This window comes from Narcine bancroftii, chromosome 11 (assembly GCF_036971445.1).
Source record: "Narcine bancroftii isolate sNarBan1 chromosome 11, sNarBan1.hap1, whole genome shotgun sequence".
Lineage (NCBI taxonomy): Eukaryota > Metazoa > Chordata > Chondrichthyes > Torpediniformes > Narcinidae > Narcine > Narcine bancroftii.
Genome location: NC_091479.1, coordinates 19,120,422 through 19,144,023, shown reverse-complemented (window position 1 = coordinate 19,144,023; position 23,602 = coordinate 19,120,422). Strand labels below are relative to the sequence as shown.

Below are 23,602 nucleotides of genomic sequence, written 5' to 3'. Positions count from 1 at the left end.
ATTCTATTCAATTTCAAAACCATTTGAGATTTAAGAAAAAAAATAAGGATAAGGATTGCAGATCAGGTGCTACATGAATTTGTGGACTCGCATGTTTTGAATTTTTAAACCCATTCATAACAGATTAAATTCACTGGTCTAGCATATATTATGGCCCTGATGTGAAATAACAGCAGGCACTTCTGAGGCCCTATGTGCATTTGGCAAAAGTAGGTAAGACCCGCTTTCGCAGTCCATGTTCATACCGGAAACCAGACGGGTAAAAGCTTGCTTGATCGTGATTCTTATTAGGGACACAGGCTGCAACAACAGGGCCTCATGATCTTTCTGACCTCTGAGGTTATTATCATGTGAGTAACTGGCTTATGGCAACCTAGGGTTCATAACAATGGCACCTACCTTTTGATTCTTCAATGTCAGCTCTCCTTATCGTGGTGAAGCAGAATTTACCAGGTGATAGATTGTTCACTCAGTGGTGGGGAGCATAACCTGGATTTACCCCATTGACACAGATGGTTTTACCCTGGAGATTATGTGTTCCTGTAACAGTAATCCTTCTCTGTTTGAGAGGACCTGCAGGTTCAGACATTGGGTGTATGTTCTTGACTGAACACCCAGTAGTGCCAAGCTCCTGTACAGGTTAAATGGTAGGGAAGTGAGGAGTGCAGTAGAATAGAGGGATCTGGATTACAGATACATAATTCCCTGAAAATGGCATCACAGATAGGTAGGGTAGCTTTTGGCATGTTGCCCTTCATAACCAAAGTACTGAGTACAAGAGTTGGGATGTTATTGTGAAGTTATATTAGACATTGGTGAGGTCAAATTTGGAGTGTTGTGTTCCGTTTTGGTAATCTAACTTCAGGAAAGATATCAAGAAGAGGGCAGAGAAGATTTACTACTATGTGGCTGGGACATGAAGAACTGAGTTACTGTGAAAGGTAATTCCCTGGAGTGTAGAAGAATGAGGGGAGATTTGGCAGATGTATACAAAATTATAAGGCCTATAGATAGAGGTTTTTTTCTACTGAGGTGGGGTGAGACAAGAATTAGAGGACAAAAGTGAAGGGTGAAAGGTGAACTGTTTAAAGGAAATATTTGGGGGAACTTCTTCACATCGGGAGTGGTGAAACGAGCGGCCAGCTGAAGTGGTGAATGCCAGCTCAATTTTGATATTTAAGAAAAATTTGGATAGGTACATGGAGAGGAGGGATATGGAGGGCTATGCTCTATGTGCAGGTCAATGAGAGTGAGTAAAATAATAATTGGGCACACACTAGATGGGAAAGGGCCTGTTTCTGTGCTGTGATTCTTTGCACATCTCAAAGTCAGAACCCCACCTCACTGTACATCATTTCTAAATAGGCTGGGAAGGATACATTACCTCCAAAAATGCTGACGCAAAAGGCTTATAAACATGAAATTGGCTTATAGCTGTTCTTTGCGCAATTTCTTTCAAAGCACCCATGTAAATCATGCTCTGCATGGAGTCTGCTTGACTTTGGCAATGGCAATGTGCAGTTTGTAGCTCCTAGGAAGGGTGTTTCCAGTTGAGATGCTCTTGTATTTGACTGGGGGGGAAAAATGGACACACAGTAAAATTTTACAATAGTTTTACAGATACTGTTGGGGCAACCATGGACCCTGAATTAAAAATGTGTCCCCCATATGTGTTTGTAGTGGTGTAGTAGTTGTTCCCACACTTACTGCAAAATCACATAACTTAAAGCACTACTTATCTGTAATCTGATGTTGATATTGTAAAGCAAGTCCAAAGGGACCGTATGTTACATCACTATTTCCATATTATGAACCTGTGATCACAGTGGTGAGAAAACCTGCTCCCTGATCTATTTTTACATTTTGCTTTGCACCTGATACTGTTCTTGCTCTGACACTCACAGAACTTTAAAGATTGAAATCTGATGTTGGGAGTTTATCTGATTGAATGCACATTAGCGAGGTTGAAGTGTGTGTGTGAACTGAGAAAAAGGCAGATCCACAAAGGCAGAAAAATGCAGGAAGAATTCAGCTCTTGAGCATTGTTGGTGGAGAGAGAAGTCTTGGGTCAGCAGCCCTCCATCAGAAGCCCAGTTGTATCCCAGTCAGGAGAAGGAAGGGTCCCTGACCTGAATGTTAACTGGCTTCCGCTGATGCAGTTTGACCGGCTGGGTTCCTCCTACACTTCTTCATCTCATTAAAATGACTTTTTGGGCATGTGATTAACTGTCCTCTTTTAGATCAGTCTGTTTGGGCACAGTTGGTATCTTCTTTTTTAAAAATTTTCTTATTTTTCACACTATGAACCATATGGACCAAAATACACACCAACTTTTCCCTCTTGAATATACACAGTGGCATTTTTTTCCCCCTTTTCCCCCCTCCCTCCTTCCCACCCCCCTCCCCACCCACTCAACATTCAACATATACGATACATTAAACCCATTAAACAATGTCATCACACAATGAAAATAAACAAGAAAATTGTGTCATCCACTTTTACACACCGGGTCAGTTCATTTCGTCTTCTCATTCTATCATTTTAGGGGGTGGAGGTCCGCGATAGGACTTCTCTGTTGTGTTCCATGTACGGTTCCCAAATTTGTTCGAATACTGTGACGTTATTTTTTAAATTGTTATTTTTTTTTCCAATGGAATACATTTATTCATTTCTATGTACCATTGCTGTATTCTCAGGCTCTCTTCTGATTTGCAGGCTGATATTACACATTTTTTTGCTACAGCTAAGGCTATCGTAATAAATCTTTTTTGCGCTTCATCCAATTTGAGGCCTAGTTCTTTACTTCTTATATTACTTAGAAGAAAGATCTTTGGATTTTTTGGTATGTTGCTTTTTGTGATTTTATTTAATACCTGATTTAGATCTTCAGTTGGCATCATCTTTAAACAAAAATCTTTAATAGTAAATTTTATTAAACATAGAACAGTACATTACAGGGCAGACAGGCCCTTTGGCCCACAATGCTCCAACCATGATGCCAATCTAATTTATCCCATCTCACAGCACTTGATTCATATCCCTCTATTGCCTGCTTGCAAGTCCCTCTAATTGTTGCTATATGTCAGGAAACAGGGCTTTCAGCCCAGCTCTTCCATGCTGACAAAGTTGACTAACAGAGCTTGTCCCACATCCCTCTGAAGCTTTCCTGTCCACATTCCTGTCTTCATTGTCTGTTCATTCCATGCATCCACTGCCTTCCATGTGAAGCTCTCATCTATCCTCCATTGCATCTGCTTCTGTCTCCTACTGTGTTCCAGCCACCTACCATTCGCTGGGGAGAAAAAAAAAGACCTGGCTTGCGAATCTCCTTTAAACCTTCCCTCTCTCACCTTTAAACCTTTAGTGTTTCAACTTTCCACACTGGGAAATAGACTCTGGCTATAATGCAGTGACCAGAACTGCACACACACTCCAAATATGGCCGAACCAAACTTTTATACAATAAACAAAGGTGCATGTCATATAGCATCCAGAGGAAGTAAAAGGCAGCCAACGTTTCAGGCCTGAGCTCTTTGTCAGGGTTTTGAGGGACATTAGTTTGGGCATTCTTCTCTACTTGCAGAGAAGCCAAGGGAAATATCAAACCATTATGAACAGAAGCATAATGGTTACAACACAGAAATAGGACCCAAATGTTACGTTCAAGCACTAAAAACAACAGTGAATCTAAATGTGCAATTACAGCCCTTTCCCACACCGACATGGCCCCCTGCACTGCCAAACCAAGGTGACCTGCAAATTGAAGGATCAACACCTAACATTCCTTCTGGGCACTCTCCAAATAGCTGGTATTAGCATCGATTTCTCCCAATCATTTTGTCTCCTTTCCTCCAGCCCCCCCCCCAACCCATTCCCTTCCTCCATTCAGATAGTTAACCTCCCTCCCCCATCACTTCTCTTTTTTCTTTTCTGCCTTCCCACCCACAACCACCTATGACCTTCTTGCTTGTTGGTTTGTGCTGCTTCCCCTGCCCCATCTCTTATCCCCACCTTTTCATTCAGGAGCCTGTCTGCTTTTTGCTCATACCTTGACGAAAGGTTAGTATTGAACCTGTTTCCACTGTCCCTTTCTCACATTATTTGGAAGGTTTTTGCAGGTTGGCACAACGTACTGTTCTATATTCTTTTGTTCCTACTTTGTCAAAGGCAATGAGAGTTGTTAAAAAATGCAATTGTTAATTGCTAAATATTGTGTGTATACTCCCATCTTTGAGCTGTGGGTTTAAAATGCCACATTTAATGTTTACTTGCTGTGCGGTTACACAGTGCTTGGTTTTTGCTTAGTAATTGTGGAAGGTAACTCAATCTGTTGTGGGTTCAAAGAGTTTGTTATTATAAATGTGTAGTATGTAGAATCCTGCTGCTCGGTTTGGTTGATGCCTCAATGTGTGTTTTTGAGTCATACAGCATGGAAGCAGACCCTTTGACCCATCATATTTGTGCTAGCCACCAAGTATCTAACTTCTACGCTGATCCCATTTACCAGCACTTAGTCTGTAGTTTTCTAAGCCTAGATGATTCATTGCTCATAAATATGAGTGTACCTGCCTTCAACACTACTCAAGTAGTGTACTCCTGATACCCGCTACCCTCTGGGGGAAAGATTCGTCCCCAACCCCACCCCCACTGAATCACTCATCTTAAATCAAGCACCCCTAAACTTGGACATCTCTGCAATTGGGAAGACTTTCTTGCCATGTCTCCTGTAATTTTGGTTCCTCCTCTGCTCCAGGGAGAATAAACCCAGACACACCAGTCTCTCCTCATAACTGAAACGTCCCATCCAGGACAAGATCCTGCCAGATCGCCTCTGCAATCACATCCTCCTGTAGTGCGGTGGCCAGAGCTACACACTCCAGCAGTGGCCTAACAAATGATGTTTTATAAAGTTGTACCGAGACCCTCTGCACACGTTCTATCCTTGACTAATGGGAGCAAATATCCTTCATACCACCCTCTCTACAGGCGCAATAATCACCTTCATTGTTATTGGAGAGATAGAGTCCCTTCATTCCTCTGCATCTGTGCTGACCCTCAACCACCCACATACACTCATCCTACAGTAACAGCAGTTCCCATCCATTATCATGGTAACTGAGCCACCCATCAAAGATCCATGTCCTTTCACCGGATGCTGCCCGACCCGCTGCATTGCCCCCATTTTACAGCATCTGCAGTCTCTCGTTTCTTTTAGAAGCATCAACTGTCCAGTTTATTTTTTAATTGTCATTTGGGTGAGCAGCAGTAATCCACCAGACCCCACAAACTTGCCGTCCCATTTAGTGTGATCGTGGCTGGTCATTGTTGGCATCAGGCCCCCTCCTGTGCTCAAGGGAGGTAAACAAGAACTGCAGATGCTCAGGCCCAGTGCAGCTCATCAATGTGCTGGAGAAACTCAGAAGGTCACGTACTATCCATAGGAAGTAAGAAGGTATTAGACAATTTGGGCCTGAGCCCTTCGAAAATCGGGCAGCTGCCTGAATGAAAAGGAGGGTGGGGGAGCAGGAGGATACAGTTGGGTGGATAGAAGAGAAAGATGATGAGATGATGGAGAAGGCAGAGGACTAACAAGGAAAGCTCTCTGATAGGAAAGGGAAGGGAAGGGGGCTGGAGGAAGGGAGACGCAAGAGTGGTGGAAAGAGAGACCGGGGAGGAGGTTGATGGAAATTGCAGGACCTGCTGAAATGGATTTGCAAGTTCCTTGATTTGGCAATGCATGAGGCCAGGAACAGTGGGATGTGGCTGACCACTGAGAGATCCTTGCTGTTGCATTGGACAGAGCGAAGGTGCCCAACAAAACCATCTCTCAGTCTACTTTCAATCTTCCCAATGTAGAGGAGGCCACTTCGGAGTTGCTGAGAAACTGAGACTTCCATGGACTCCTAAGGTTATAGGTTAAGGTCATAGTTAGCTGAATGCTATTACAGGGCTAACAACTCAAGTTTGAATCCAGCGTTGTCTGAAAGGAGCTTGGATGTACCTCCCAGTCACATGGGTGTATTTCGGCTTGTGGGCTGGAAAGCCCTGTTACCATGCTGTATCTCTAAATTAAACGCATTCTGTAATAGTCAGGCCTGCCTCCTGGAGTACGGGGCAAAGTCGTTTTCCCCCACCCGCTGCACAAAGCTCCCAGATAGTTGGCTCAGCAAGCTGAGATGGCGTGATACCCTTCATATAAAGATGGTGATTTATTTTTAATGGTTTTATCTTTGTTTGCTTACAGACAGCCATACAACCAGCAGAAGAATCGATATGGGGATGTACTGTGCTTGGACCAAACCAGAGTAAAGTTGAAGTCTATCAGTCACGACGAGGTAAGAGGCAGCTAAAACCTGAAACATTACTTGGCTCCAGGTTGTTTGAAGTGAGAGTGGTTTGCTTTTATGTTTCCATTCTAACTACCGTTTCCAATTCCAAACCGTTGGTCTTTCATCTGTGGAATAGTTAGTCTGCTTCTTTAATCACTCCTCAGACCAGTTTTGCCAGGCTTCCCTGTGCAGGCTGCTTTTAAATATCCATAGCCCTGTGGTATCACCAAGGTGAGAAGGTGCCCTTCCTTGGTTCTGATTGGGAAACACCAGACCTCCCAGTGATCAACCACTTTAATTCAAACCCCATTCCCACAACAACATGTCCGTTCATGGCCTCATGCACTACCAAACCAATTAAGGCTAACCACAAATTACAGGAACAATTCCTTATATTCCACCTGGGCACTCTCCAGCCAAATGGCAATGACATTGATGTCTCCAGTTTATGAGGTCTCTCTTGCTCTCTCCTTTCCTCCAGCTCCCCTCCCCATTCCCTCTCCAATCAGAGATCTACCCCCTTCCCCATAACTTCTTAAACTTTTTTTCTCCCTACATCCATCTATGGCCTCTTGGCTGTTGCCCTGTGCTCCAACCCCATGCGCTTATTCCCCCCACCTTTTTATTCAAAGGGCTCAGGCCTGAAACATTGGTTGTATCCTTTTGCTTCCTATTGATGCTGCGTGTCCTGCTGAGTTTCTCCTAAACTTTTGTATATTTCACTAGACAATATTGGTGCTCTTGACAAAATGTTAAAAATCTTTCTGCCTTTGATACCCATGGGGAAAAAGACCAGCTGAAATCAGATCAGTAAAGTGACAGTGGCACCAATATGTGCTTTTAATTAACTTTGAAGGATTACATGGAAACCTTTATTTAATGCAAATAAAAGCTTTATCCTTGTATTTGTTAGGGTTGGAATGTCTAATGACCAATAGTGAAACAACATAAGTGCATCAAATTACAGGACAATTTGAGAGATTTATCAAAGCATAGTTTTGTTCATGGCCTTGCCATTGTTTGTAATTGGGTCTCAAAAGTAGTGAACTGTGTGTTGCAATGAGAATGCTTTGAATCCCCAATCTTCTTGCAACGGATTAAACAAGATCACGAGCAAAAAAAGCTCACAATCTGCTGGAGGAACTCAGTGGGTCGACCAGCGTCAGTGGGAGAAAAACATTTTGGATCACTTTGCAATAGTGAGAGCCCCTTTGAAAGACTGGCTGGAAAGCAGGCTTACTTTCTGCATTAATGATAATTTCCTGAGCATGTCTGATGTTTCAGACTGTAGAAGTCTCCATAAAGTATTCAAAACCTCTTATCCAGGACAATGAATCCATTCCTCCTCTTTCTTTTATGGACTGGATGCATTTCTTTTTGTGCCTTTACAGGCAAACAAAAGTAAACAATATTGTTCATTTAACTACTATAAAAGAAACTTGAACCTTGCAGCAGAATCCCCAATGTACACCTCAAGTCTTCAGTCCATTGGATACAGTAAATTACTTATAATCTTGTTGATATATGAGCTGACACAGCGAAGGTTCAGTGAGAGGAATGGCAAGAGCCCAAATCTAAACTGGGAAAAGACGCAGAATTGGCATTTTTGGTCATGGATTTTCCATAAGGAAAGTTACAACAGTCTGACAAAAGATCAAAGACTGAAAATATTCATTCCGTTTCTCTCACTATGCCTTACTGGGTGAATATTTCTGTTTTCTGTTAATACTTCCATGAAATGAATGACTCATTTGCATATTTTTGTTGATGGGGAAGAGGGAAGATTTTGGCCACAGGCAGGGAAGTTTTGTATGGATATGCGTTGCATTTCCTCTCAGTACAGATCGTCTGTTGGCACTGCTCTGTTAGTCCAAACGTCCAACACACCCAGAGTCGGATGTGGATCAGGATTCACACTAAATGCCCTATTTTTTACAGGAATAAGTCTATTTACTCAGAAATCAAGGCCTATTTATTTAAACAGTGCAAAACAGTGGGCTGTGGGGTCTATTTATAGAGTCTTGTGGAATGTGGCTGAAACCACCTACCAATAAAGCAGGAGACTGCAGACACTGGAATCAGGAACAAAAAGAAGCATCTGCTGGAGGTACTCTGTCAAGCAGCAGTGGGAGAAAAATGGGGCCAGAACTGGTTCAAGTTCAGGTTTATTATCTGACTGTACATATGTGAGCAGTCGAAAGAGCATTTCTCCAGGGGATGGATGGACAGAGGGACACACACACAAGTGTAAATTATTTATTTGGTTACAGGATGCTGTTCCGCAATCTCTCAGCCTCAGGGAAGAAGCTATTTTGATGGTCCTGTGCCTCCTTCTTGATGGTAATTGGTCCAGGATACTGTGTGCTAGATGGAAAGGCTCCTCTATAATTCTTTGAGCCTTATTTAAGCAATGCTCCTGGTGGAGTCTTGAGGAAGGGTTCAGGCCCAAGGCATCACCTGTTCTTTACCTCTCACTGATGCTGCTGAGACCCTCAAGCGATTGTGTTTCATCCAGCAGAGCAGAGTGATTTCTTCAGCAGAATACAATGATGATTTCTTATAATAATTGTAAGGAAAATGGAGGGTTATGGGTGTGATGTTGGGAAGAATTAGATTGTGGAGTAGGTTTCCATCAGTCAACTCAACATTGTGGGCTGAAGGGCCCATGATTGACAAATTGGTACCTACTGATTACCTGTGGAATAACCCTGGTTGCTCATCACACTCACAATTAATGAAAAACCACCCAACCATTTTCTCTCTGGCTGGAAACAGCTATGTTGTTCTACACAGCTTCCTTTAAGTCAATAGGCTCTTTCAAATCACCCTGTAAAACAGAGTTAAACAGGCAATTTACTAAGTTAAAGACCTTGGGATTGGGCTGTTTGAAAGATCCTACTGAGCAAGCCCAGTCAAAATCGACCTGGGACCCAGACCTACCTCGGAGGTGGTCTGAACCCAGATAAACTTACTGGGGCATCCTCCTCTGCTGCCAATTTGAAAGGACAAAATGGCTTACTCAGTAAATCTCGTGACATCAGCACTTACGTGCGTGCATGCTTCACAAGGAACCCCCTGGCTGGCTCAATGCAGAATCGACGGCCATCTTCCTTACCCATAATCCCCCACACTGCTGGAACCACTCTGCCAGAGGCGGTTCCATTGGTGTGGGGGATTATGGGTAACGAAGACGGCCATTGCTCCTGCATTGAGCCATTGATGAGAACAAGAACAGCATGTCGCAATGCCCCCCCCCATCATTATTAGGCTGGTTTTGAGGTGGTTTTCATGCCTGATTGGGGTTAAAATTATTTGGGCGTCTGATAAACTGCATCCCTGCTGCCAAGTCAGGAGTTAGATGGGGGGGAGGGCAACTGAGGGCCGGGAGTGGAGGGCAGGGAGAACTTTTCTCAAGGGCGGGTTTTCCCCTTAAATCACTGGGTTATCACTTTAGCATGTAAATTAGCCTGCAGTTTAAAAGGAGCGGGAGGTACCAATTACCCAGTAATCTCACCTGGTCCTAGGAGGGCTACCAGGGTGCTACATTTGAAAAGGTCTAGTGTTGGCAGACTCCCTAACCTGGGTTGCTGACATTCCAAGTTTCTGAACTTATTTGGTGGTGAACCTAAGTACCAGCCAACCAGTGGAATTAGGTTACACTTCCTTGTAAGATTTGAATCAGCTGTAACATTGTTGCCATGCCCGAGGCCACGGATTTGGACAGAAATGTAAGTCAAGGTCCCAAATGAAGCCTCATAAATAGTTGTAGTGGAGCAATCTCTGGTCAATCATCCTCCTCCTGACAGATTATCAGATCATTATCACATTGCTGTTGAGGTGAGATTATTGTATACCATTTGGCTACTGCATTTCCTTTTTCGAATCAGTGACTGAAGTACAAAAAGTATATTGAAGCTTCCTAAAAATGGGCATGAAAGATGTTATGTAAATGCAATGATTTCCATTCTCCAGTTAAGTTGGCATCTGGTAGCCCTTGAGCCTGAAACCTCTGCTGAGCTCATTGAAGCTTGAGCATTGAGGGCTGGAATGAGCAGTGGGCCTGTCATTTCCTTCTGCTGTTGGAAAATGGATCACCTAAATTGAGTTGTTTATTGCCACGCGTACCAGAAGGTGGTAAAAAAACTTAATTTTGTGTGTTATCCAGGCAAGTCAACCCACAGTGCAATGAATAAACAGGGAACAGTATCACAGGAAGATAAACAGTGTGGAGTGTAGAGGAAAAGTACAGTTAAAAATGTTGAACTGTTTTTGTTTTTACCAGACGAAGGACTCAGGCCCAAAATATTGGTTACCCTTTACTTCCTATGGATGCTGTGTGACCTGCTGTGTGCCTCTAGCATCTTGTGTGACACTCCAGTTGAAAAAAAAACCATGCAAGGGCATTATCTTCTGTCAGTGTGAGGTCCAGTTAAGAATCTGATGACAACAGGAAAGAAACGCCATGAATCGGGAAGCATTTTCACAATTTACGGGAGCTGGTTGGCGGTGACCTTGCGAAATTCCAACAGAGATGGAAACACATGTGCTCGCCATCCCTTGTAACACTAATCAAAGCTTTACAGGGCTGATGCCTCCACCACAAATGGTCCTGTCAGCCCACAGCGCACAAATATGCTGGAGAAGCAGGTCATGCAGCAGGCCACAGGAAGTAAAGGCCGATGATCATTTGGGACCTTTGGCCCTCGGTCAAGGATGAGCAGAAACAGGCAGGCGTCTGAATAAAAAGATGGGGGAAGGAAGGATAGGGAGGAAGGGGCAAGAGAGGAGCACAGGCTAACAGGTAAGAGGTCACAGGTGAGAGAGTAGAAGGGGAGAGGATAGCTCTCTAAATGGAAAAGTGATGGGGGGCTGGAGGAAAGGAGACAGCGGGATAAGGAAAGAGAGGGACTCGGGGGTAGAGGTTTAATGGAAATTGGAGATTTCAGCCCTCCTGCCTCTGGATCATGTGGAACTAGATTCTCTTTTTTAATGTTTTTTTAATTTTTCACACGATGAACCATATCAACCAAAATATGTACAAACGTTTTTCATTAAATTTACACAGTGGTCTTTTCTCCCCTTTCCCTCCCCTCTACCCACCCCCCTCCAAAACCATAAATATTCAACATATGCAATACAATAAAACCATAAAACAATATTTTCACACAAAGGAAAATAATCCAAATACCATTGCTGTATTCTCATGCTCTCTTCCATTTTCCAAGTTAACATTATACATTTTTTTCTATCACTAAGGCTATCATAATGAATATTTTTGCACTTTATCCAATTTTAGGCCTAATTCTTTACTTCTTATGTTACTTAAAAGAAATATCTCTGGTTTTTTTGGTATGTTATTTTTTGTAATTTTATTTAGTATCTGATTTAGTTCTTCCCAAAACATATTCACTTTTGTTCATGCCCAAGTTGCATGTAATGTTGTTCCCATTTCCTTCTTACAGCGAAAACATCTATCCGATAATGTTGAATCCCATTTTTTTAATTTTTGAGGAGTGAGATATATATACCCTGTGTAACCAATTATACTGTATCATGCGTAACCTTGTGTTTATTGTAATCTTCATAGTTCCAGAACATAACTTTTCCCATACTTCATTTTTTACCTTTATGTTTAGATCCTTTTCCCACTTCTGCTTAGGTTTATAGTTTATTTCCTTTTCCTTATCTTGCAGCTTAATGTACATGTTGGTTATAAATCTTTTAATTATCATTGTGTCTGTAATCACATATTCAAAGCTGCTTCTTTCAGGAAATGTCAAGCTGTTTCCCAATTTATCCTTTAAATAAGCTTTCATTTGATGATATGCAAACATTGTACCATGAGTTATTCCATATTTGTACTTCAACTGTTCAAATGTTAATAAATTATTTCCCAAAAAACAATTTTCTATTCTTTTGATTCCTTTTCTCTCCCATTCTCTAAAGGAAAGGTTGTCTATTGTAAAAGGGATTAGCAGATTTTGCGTCAATTGTAATTTTGGTATTTGATAATTCGTTCTTTTCCTTTCTAAATGGATCTTCTTCCATATATTAAGTAAATGATGCAGTACTGTTGAGTTTTTATATTGCACCAGCTTTTCATCCCACTTATAAAGTATATGTTCCAGTACCTTTTCCCTATTTTATCTAGTTCTATCTTGGTCCAGTCTGGTTTTCCCTTTGTCTGGTTAAAAATCTGATAAATACCTTAATTATGCGGCTCTATAATAATTTCTAAAATTTGGTAACTGGAGACCACCTTGATTATTACCTCTCTGCTAATTTATCTAATGCTACCCTTGGATTCCTCCCTTTCCACAAGAATTTCCTTATTATTCTCTTCACTTCCTTAAAAAAAAATTTCTGTTAAAGGAATTGGTAACGTTTGAAATAAGTATTGTATCCTTGGGAGCACGTTCATTTTAATGCAGTTTACCCTCCCTATCAATGTTAGCGGTAATTCTTTCCAATGTTCTAAGTCTTCCTGCAATTTCTTTATTAGTGGCTGATAATTTAGTTTGTACAAGTGGCTGAAGTTATTATCTAACCTGATCCCTAGGTATCGGATTGCTTGTGTTTGCCATTTAAATGGTGATTCTTTTTTAAATTCTGTATAATTCGCGTTACTCATTGGCATCACTTCACTTTTATTTCCGTTGATCTTGTACCCCGATATTTCTCCATATTCCTTCAATTTCTTATGTAATTCTTTTACTGATACCTCCGGTTCTGTTTGGTATACTATGATATCATCTGCAAATAAACTGATTTTATACTCCTTCTCCATTATTTTTATCCCTTTTATTTTATTTTCTATTCTTATCAGTTCTGCTAAAGGTTCTATTGCCAAGGCAAACACTGAGGGGGATAGTGGATATCCCTGTCTCGTTGACCTACTTAATTTAAAGTGACTCGATACATATCCATTTACCGCTACCTTCGCCAACGGTCCATTGTACAATGCTTTAATCCAATTTATATAATTTTCTGGTAGACTGAACTTCTTTAATACTTTAAATAAGTAGTTCCACTCTACTCTGTCAAAGGCTTTTTCTGCGTCTTGAGCAACTGCCACTGTTGGTTTCTTATTTCATTGAACTGCATGGATTAGATTAATAAGTTTACAGAATCAATCCTTGAGTAAGTTTTGTGCCTACTCGAATAATATGAAAATTCCTTCTCTCTTAGGTGTTGCCTCCTCCATATATCCATACGTTTCATTTCCTGCATTGATTTAACCATAAATTTGGCTACTTTATTCTTTTTACTTGTCTTTTGTCCAGTTTTATCCAACACATCCAAATTAAGGTTAAAATCCCCTCTTATCAATATATTTCCTTGTGTGTCTGCAATCTTCAAAAAAAATCTTGCATAAACTTTTGATCCTCCTCGTTAGGCGTATATATATTGAGCAAATTCTAAAATTCTGAGTATATCTGACACTTTATCATTGCATATCTCCCTGCCAGATCTATTATTTCCTCCTCTATTTTGATTGGTACATTTTTGTTAACTAGTATGGCTACACCTCTAGGTTTTGAATTATAGGATGCTGCCATTACGTGTCCTACCCAGTCTCTCTTTAGTTTGTTATGTTCCGCTTCAGTTAGATGCATTTCCTGCACAAATGCTATATCTATTTTTTCCTTCTTCAATAAATTTAGTAGCCTCTTCCTTTTAATTTGGTTATGTATTCCATTAATGTTTAAGTCATATAGTTCAATATGGCCATCTTATATCTTGCATACACCTCTTTTCCACCTCTTCGACACCTCCATCCCCTTTTCCCCATTTTCATCTCTTAGTTTTCTCTTATTACACTTTATGTACGACAACACATTTAAGACATAAAGTACCCCGCAGTTCACACATCCACTAATACCTTAACCCTAAAAGTTCCCCTCTCTCTGAGTTGCCCCATATCCCTTGCCGGGCAACCACAACTCCCCTTTACATTTGGATTACGATCTTGTTTGCAGCGTCAACTGGTTTTCCAGTGACAGTTATTCCCCCTCTACCCAGCCCTCTCCAGAAAACACTTTTTTTAACACATATAACAAAATTCTCTCTCTTCTTTCCCTCCCCCTTCTCCCTTCCTTCCTTTCTCTTTTCCCTCTTTAGTTCTTTACATATACATTGTTTTACATCTTTATATATACTTTATCGCTGTTCTTCATTCTTTTTTTTTTTTTTTTTTAATTTTTTATTTTTCACACCATAAATCACAATAGCCATGATATACACTTTTTCTTTTCCACACATTTACAGTGACTTTTTCTCCCCACCCCCTCCCTCCTCCCAAGCCACCCCCCACCCCCCCCCTCTCATCCATTTTAGGTATACAATCTAGGTTGCATTAATTCAGTTAGACAATGTTGTCATTCAACAGAAATACACCAGAAATTCTACTGAGTCCATTCTTTTCTTTTCTTCTCCTTCCATCAACTTAGGTAATGTTTGTTCCCGGTAGGTTTTCGCTATTGTATTTAATGTAAGGCTCCCATACTTGTTCGAATATTTCAATATTATTTCTTAAACTATATGTTATTTTTTCTAATGGAATACATTTATTCATTTCTATATACCATTGTTGTATTTTCAAATTATCTTCCAATTTCCAGGTTGACATAATACATTTTTTTGCTACGGCTAGGGCTATCTTGACAAATCTTTTTTGTGCATCTTCCAAGTCAATTCCAAATTCTTTATTTTTTATGTTACTTAGGAGAAAGATCTCTGGATTCTTTGGTATATTGTTTTCTGTTATTTTATTTAATATCTGATTGAGATCATCCCAAAATTTTTCTACTCTCTCACATGTCCAGATTGCATGAATTGTTGTTCCCCTTTCTTTTTTACATCGAAAACATCTATCAGATACTGTTGGGTCCCATTTATTTAACTTTTGCGGTGTAATGTTTAGTCTGTGTAACCAATTATATTGTATCATACGCAGCCTCGTATTTATTGTATTTCTCATCGTTCCAGAGCATAACTTCTCCCATGTTTCCTTTTTTATCTTTATATTTAAATCTTGTTCCCATTTTTGTTTAGTTTTACCATTTGTTTCCTCATTCTCCTTTTCTTGCAGTTTAATATACATATTTTTTATAAATCTTTTGATTAACATTGTATCTGTAATCACATATTCAAGGTTACTTCCCTCTGGTAAACTCAAGTTGTTTCCTAATTTATCTTTCAAGTAGGATCTCAGTTGGTAATATGCCAGCGCTGTATCTCCAGTTATATTGTACTTATCTCTCATTTGTTCAAAGGATAAGAATCTACTTCCTGAAAAACAATTTTCTATTCTTTTAATCCCTTTTTTTTCCCATTTTCTAAAGGCAAGGTTGTCTATTGTAAAAGGGAGTAGCTTATTTTGCGTCAATATTAGTTTTGGTATTTGGTAATTTATTTTATTTCTTTCTACATGAATCTTCTTCCATATATTGAGGAGATTGTGTAATACTGGAGAAGTTCTATGTTGTACCAATTTTTCGTCCCATTTATATAATATGTGTTCAGGTATCTTTTCCCCTATTTTATCTAATTCTAGTCTCGTCCAGTCTGGTTTTTCCCTTGTTTGATAAAAATCTGATAGGTACCTTAATTGTACGGCTCTATAATAATTTTTGAAGTTTGGCAATTGTAAGCCTCCTTGTTTATACCATTCTGTTAATTTATCTAGTGCTATCCTTGGTTTCCCCCCTCTCCATAAAAATCTCCTTATTATTTTCTTTAACTCTTTGAAGAATTTTTCTGTCAGTTGTATTGGCAATGCCTGAAATAAGTATAGTATCCTTGGAAAAATGTTCATTTTAATACAGTTTATCCTTCCTATCAGTGTTAGTGGTAGCTCTTTCCAATGCTCTAAATCGTCCTGTAATTTTTTCATTAGTGGATTGTAATTGAGTTTATATAATTGGCCTAGATTTTTGTTTATTTGCACACCTAGGTATCTTATTGCCTGCGTTTGCCATCTGAATGGGGATTCCTCCTTAAATTTTGAGAAATCCGCGTTATTCATAGGCATTGCTTCACTTTTATTTACGTTTATCTTGTATCCCGACACTTCTCCATATTCCTTCAATTTCTTATATAGTTCTTTTATTGATAGTTCTGGTTCTGTTAAGTACACTATCACATCATCCGCAAACAGACTGATTTTATATTCCCTGTCTTTTATTTTTATTCCTTTTATATTATTATCTCTTCTTATCGATTCTGCTAGTGGTTCTATAGCTAGCGCAAACAATAATGGTGATAGTGGGCATCCCTGCCGCGTTGACCTGCTTAAGTTAAATTGCTTTGATACATGTCCATTTACTGTCACTTTCGCTAACGGTCCCTTATATAATGCTTTAATCCAATTAATATACTTCTCCGGTAAACTGAATTTTTGCAATACTTTGAACAAGTAATTCCATTCTACTCTGTCGAAGGCCTTCTCTGCGTCTAAAGCAACTGCTACTGCCGGTGCTTTATTTCCTTCTACTGCATGAATTAAGTTAATAAATTTACAAATATTGTCTGTTGTGCGTCTTTTTTTGATAAATCCAGTTTGGTCTAAATTTACCATTTTCGGTACCTGTTCTGCTAATCTGTTCGCTAATAGTTTAGCTATTATCTTATAATCTGTGTTTAGCAGAGATATTGGTCTATATGACGCTGGTGAGAGTGGATCTTTCCCTTGTTTTAGTATCACTGTAATTATTGCTGTTTTACATGAATCTGGTAAGTTTTGTGTCTCATCAATCTGGTTGATTACATCCAGGAGGGGCGGTATTATTAGGTCTTTAAATGTTTTGTAGAATTCTATTGGGAGTCCATCCTCTCCTGGTGTCTTATTATTTGGTAAATTTTTTATTATCTCTTGTATTTCTACTGTTCCAAATGGTTCTGTTAATTTATTTTGTTCCTCTATTTGTAGTTTTGGTAGTTCAATTTTAGTCAAAAATTCATCTATTTTCCCTTCTTTCCCTTCGTTTTCGGTTCGGTATAATTGTTCATAGAATTCTCTGAAGTTTTCCTTAATTTCTTTTGGATTATATGTAATTTGTTTGTCTTTTTTCCTTGTTGCCAATACCATTTTCTTAGTTTGCTCTGTCTTAAGCTGCCATGCTAAGATTTTGTGTGTTTTTTCACCTAGTTCATAATATTTCTGTTTTGTCTTCATTATATTCTTCTCCACCTTATATGTTTGTAATGTTTCATATTTTATTTTTTTATCCGCCAATTCTCTTCTTTTGGTTGTATCTTCCTTTATTGCTAATTTTTTTTCTATGTTTATTATTTCCCTTTCCAACTGCTCTGTTTCCTGGTTATAGTCCTTCTTCATCTTGGTTGCATAACTTATTATTTGCCCTCTAATGAATGCTTTCATTGCGTCCCATAGTATAAACTTATCTTCCACTGATTCCGTATTTACTTCAAAGTACATTTTTAATTGTTTTTCAATAAATTCTCTAAAATCCTGTCTTTTAAGTAGCATGGGGTTTAATCTCCATCTATACATTCTTGGAGGGATGTCCTCTAGCTCTATTGCCAATAACAGGGGTGAGTGGTCCGATAATAGTCTAGCTTTATATTCCGTTTTCCTAACTCTCCCTTGAATGTGGGCTGATAACAGGAATAGGTCTATCCTTGAGTATGTTTTATGTCTAGTCGAGTAGTATGAGTATTCCTTTTCTTTTGGGTTTTGTTTCCTCCATATGTCCACAAGTTTCATTTCTTGCATTGATTTAATTATAAATTTGGTTACTTTGTTCTTCCTGTTAATTTTTTTCCCCGTTTTATCCATATTTGGATCCAAATTCAGATTGAAATCCCCTCCTATTAGTATGTTCCCTTGCGTATTAGCTACCTTCAAAAAGATATCTTGCATAAACTTTTGATCTTCTTCGTTAGGTGAATATATATTAAGTAGATTCCAAAGCTCTGAATATATCTGACATTTTATCATAACATATCTCCCTGCTGGATCTATTATTTCCTCTTCTATTTTAAATGGCACATTTTTTCTAATTAATATAGCCACTCCTCTTGCTTTTGAATTATACGATGCTGCTGTTACATGTCCTACCCAATCTCTCTTTAATTTCTTGTGCTCCAATTCAGTTAAGTGTGTTTCTTGGACAAATGCTATATCTATTTTTTCCTTTTTCAGTAAATTTAGTAGTTTCTTCCTTTTAATTTGGTTATGTATTCCATTAATATTTAGAGTCATATAGTTCAGCGTAGCCATTTTATATTTTGTTTATCTTCTCTTTCCGTTTTTCCATCATTACCTTTCCTCCTTTTCCATTTCTGTTTTCTTATTTTCAACTCTTTACCAGACAACATTCCTACAACATCCAACATTTTCCTTATTCTCCTATTTCTATCTTCTTTATCCCCAATCTCCCCTTCCCCTCCTGAGTTGCCCTTTATCCCTTGTCGGACAACCACATCTCCCCTCTCCATTTGGATTTGCGAATCCACTCGCAAGCGTCAACTGATTTTGCAGTGACCGCTCTTTTCCCCCACCCCGCCCCCCCCAGAAAAGATTTCGCTTTTTATATGTCACAAAGGTCACTCTTTTAGTTCCCTCCTTATTCTCTCTATTCCATTACCTTCTCTTATTAATTCTTGTCTATACTCTCTATGTTTTCCTCTAATTACAGATACTTTCACATATGCCCATTGTCTCTATTCACTCTTATACCTCTTTACCCGCATACATATCAATCGTGGTCATTTTTACCCTCCTTACCCTTCTTCATCCCTCAGTCTATTTTTGTCTTTACCCACATACATATCAATCGTGATAATTTTTGCTCTCATTACCCGTCTTCATCCCTCAGTCTATTTTTGTAATTGTTCTGCAAATTTTCGTGCTTCTTCTGGATCCGAGAATAGTCTGTTTTGTTGTCCTGGAATAAATATTTTCAATACCGCAGGATGCTTCAGTGTAAATTTATATCCTTTCTTCCATAAAATCGCTTTTGCTATATTGAACTCTTTTCTCTTCTTTAGGAGTTCAAAGCTTATATCTGGATAAATGAAGATTTTTTGCCCTTTATACTCCAGTGGTTTGTTGCCCTCTCTTACTTTTTCCATTGTCTTCTCCAGTATCTTTTCTCTTGTAGTATATCTTAGGAATTTTACTACAATAGACCTTGGTTTTTGTTGTGGTTGTGGTTTAGGGGCCAATGCTCTATGTGCCCTTTCTATTTCCATTTCTTGCTGTAGTTCTGGACATCCTAGGGCCTTAGGGATCCATTCTTTTATAAACTCCCTCATATTCTTGCCTTCTTCATCTTCCTTAAGGCCCACTATCTTTATGTTATTTCTTCTGTTATAATTTTCCATTATATCTATTTTTTGGGCTAGTAATTCTTGTGTCTCTTTAGTTTTTTTATTAGATTCCTCCAATTTCTTTTTTAAGTCTTCTACCTCCATTTCTGCTGCTATTGCCCGTTCTTCCATCTTGTCCATTTTTTTCCCCATTTCTGTTAAGGTCATATCCATTTTATTTATTTTCTCTTCTGTGTTGTTTATTCTTCTTCTTAAATCATTGAATTCCTGTGTTTGCCATTCTTTAAATGACTCCATGTATCCTCTAACAAGAGCAAGTATATCCTTTACCTTGCCTTTCCCTTTATCTATTTCACTGTACTCTTCCTCTTCTTCTTCCTCTGGGTTGACCATCTGTTGTTTCTTTGCTGCCCTTTCCTCCTCTTCTTTCTTGTTTCCATTGTCTTCTGTGGTCTCTTCTTGCTGCAGGTGTTCTGCAGCTGTCGTTGCCGGCTGTGGAGATCGACTCCCCAGCTGGTCCCCCCTCCCGTCGGTGTGTTTTTTTGCATGTGCATCGCGCATGCGCGAGGAGTCGCGCATGCGCGGTTGCGCACTTTTACTCGGCTCTGTGAGCCATTGTTGTAGTTCTTTTTCTACCGACCTGAGGTAGTGGGGCCCTCTCTCCACAGCGGGCCTCTTCGGACAGGTAAGGCCTTCACCTTTTTCCTCCGTTGTCTTCTCTTCCTCTCTTCTTTCCGTTGATTTTGATTTTTCTCCTTTTGTCTCCATCTTCTTTCCACCTTTATACTCACTTTTCTTTAACTTGTATTTCTGTGCCTTTGTATTTTCTCTTGTTTTTCCCGACTTTTCTGGAGAGGGCTGGAGTTCACCGTCCGGCCACTACTCCATCACGTGACTCTGTTCTTCATTCTTGTTACATCTCTTCTCCTGTCCTGCAAACGTTCTGCGAATTCTTGCACTTTCACTGGATCCTAGAACAGTCTGCTTTGCTCCCCGAGTCTAAATATTTAAAGCACAGCTGGATGTCTTAATATGAATTGGTAACCTTTTTTCCATAAAATTGATTTCGCTGTATTAAACTCCTTCCTCCTCTTTAAGAGTTCAAAGCTTATGTCTGGGTAAAAAAAATATTTTTTGACCCTTGTATTCCAATGGTTTATTGTCTTCTCTAATTTTATTTCTTGCCCGCTCCAATATATTTTCTCTTGTCATGTATCTCAAAAATTTTATTAAGATGGATCTTGGTTTTTGATGTGCCTGTGGTTTGGGAGCTCGTGCTCTGTGTGCCCTTTCTATTTCCATTTCTTCCTGCATTTCTGTCATTCCCAGGACTTTCGGGATCCATCCTTTTATAAATTCCTTCATGTCTGTGCCTTCTTCACCCTCCTTCAGACCCACTATTTTTATGTTGTTTCGCCTACTATAATTTTCCAACATATCAATTTTCTGAGATAACAACTCTTGTGTCTCTTTGATTTTTTGTCACTTTCTTCCAATTTTTCTCTTGTCATTTACTTCCATTTCTATAACCGTTTATTGCTCTTCCACACTCTCTACTCTTTTCCCCATTTCGTTCATTACCATTTCTAACCTTTGCATTTTATCTTCTGTTCTTTTCATTTTCCTTTTAATTGCACTAAATTCTAATGATGACCATTCTTTTAGTGATCTCATTTGTTCTTCAAAAAATACTTTATTTATATTCTGTTCATCAGTTTTACCTTTTATTTCTCTTTGTCCATCAGTTTTACCTTCTATTTCTCTGTGAAGATCTTGTTCTTCTTCTTCCTCTTCTTCTGTGTCGGTACCTGTGTTTGTGTCTTCTTCTCTTCTTTGAGTCTGTGTCTTTTCTGTTTTTCCTGATGAGCTGCTTGTATCTCTTTGTCGGGCCTCTTCTTGCTGGGCCTCCCCTCCTGGGCTGCTCATCTGTTGTGTGATTCCTCTTTTTTTTCAAACTATTTAAAAGATAGAAAAAACATGACATACAGTATAGTAATAATCAAAAAAATATTTTACAAAGATATATATAAAAAACCCCAAAACAAATAACAAAAAAATTTTTAAAAGAACCCACCCCTCCCTCCCACCCCTAAAGCCAGCTCCCTTAATGGGAGCAAAAAAAAATATAGATTATATATATGTAAAAAGAAAATTTTATAAATGTTAATAACATTTCAAAGTATATCTAAATGCATATATTTCAAATACGGAGACCACTTACTAACAAAAGAGGAATAATTATCATGTAAATTATAGGTAATTTTTTCCATGGCAATACATACTTTCAATTCATTATGCCAGCGTAATATATTAATCTCAGTGTCATCTTTCCAAGTGTTAGCAACACATTTACGTGCTACTGATAACACCAAACATACAAAAGCAATTTAAATTTTGTCCAATCCCATTCGCCTGAACGGATACAAATTTCCCAACAACAAAAATTGTTGGATCTAATGGTACTATAAAATTATATATATTTTCCAAAACTACTTTAATTCCTTGCCAAAATGATTGAACTTTAACACAAGTCCAAACGGCATGTAGTAAAGTTCCAATACATGAGCCACATCTAAAACAAGAATCCAAATTACTAAACCCATATTTTTTAAAAATCTTTTCTGGGGTCAAATATAATTGATGTAAAAAATTATAATTAACCATTCCATATCTTGCATTAGTCAATTTAATTACATTTTCCTGACACATAGTCACCCAATCATCTTTGGGAAAAAGAAATACTAAATCACTCTCCCATTTAAGTTTAGATTTCTCCTAATCTGACTTATCCATACTATCCATAACTGAAATATAACCCTTTTTCGGTATAGAGGAAATCAAAGATTCAAATCTCGACAAAGTAGGTAAAATCATCTCTCTACTATAATTATCTTTTATCAAAGCTCTAAGTTGATAATGCACAAACAAAGAATTTACAGGTATATCAAATCTTTCTCTCAATTGATTAAAAGAAAGAAATTGCCCCTCTTCAAAACAATCTTGTATTGTCTTTATACCTTTAGAGTCCCAAATGTTTAAATGATTATTAAACATTGAAAAAGGAATAAGTTGATTGTTATACAATGGAGTTAGAATTGATAATTTATCTTTCGATCCTAACACCCTGTTTTTTTAAATCCAAATCTTTAACAAATGTTTAAATATCAGCATATGATATTGCTGTAATAAAATCAAATTCCAACGAAATATAAATTCATGTACCTCAACCCTAGAAATACATGCCATCTCCACTTCAGCCCAGCTAGGAGGCTGATCTAAATCCATCAATCTACTAAAAAACTTTAACTGGGCCGCTTCATAAAAATTTTGAAAAGGTAACTGTAGTCTGCCCAATGCATACTTCCATGTAAGTCTATGCAACGCCACTCAAGCTAATTTACCTTTCCATAAAAACTCTTGCACTACTTTATTCAAATCTTGAAAAAAAAACCCTTTGTAAGTAAACAAGGTATTGACTGAAATAAATATTGAATTCGAGGAAAAATATTCATTTTAATACAATTAACCCAACCAATCAAATTTAATGGAAGATCTTTCCACTTAATCAAATATGCTTTAATCCATCTTAATATAGGCACATAATTTAATTGATATAATGATTGATAATTAGTATCCATAAACATTTTATGGATACTAAATATTTAATTTTACTTGTCCACCTTAATTTTGTAATAGTTTTAATTCAGAATAATCTCCCACTCCAACTGGTAAAATTTCACTTTTGTCCCAATTAACTTTATTTCCCGATAATTCTCCAAATTTCGACAAACACTCTTGCAATTGTTTCAATGATCGTTCCGTTTCCATCAAGTATATCAACACATCGTCCACAAATAAGTTAATTTTATATTCTTCATTCTTAACCCTCATCCCTCTAATTTCATCATTTTGTCTAATAGCCTGAACTAACGGTTCAATAGCCAGCGCAAATAAGGCTGGTGACAATGGGCAGCCT

At 38.5% G+C, this 23,602-nt stretch overlaps 1 protein-coding gene across 1 annotated transcript in view; it reads left to right on the top strand.

Annotated features, from left to right (window-relative positions):
- The window catches only part of ptpn9a (protein tyrosine phosphatase non-receptor type 9a), a 167,161-nt gene that overhangs the window by 119,744 nt on the left and 23,815 nt on the right, over positions 1 to 23,602 (top strand). The window contains exon 8 of the mRNA XM_069902806.1: positions 6,246 to 6,336. Coding sequence (XP_069758907.1) covers positions 6,246 to 6,336 — 91 coding nt within the window. The remainder of the gene's footprint in view (positions 1 to 6,245; positions 6,337 to 23,602) is intronic.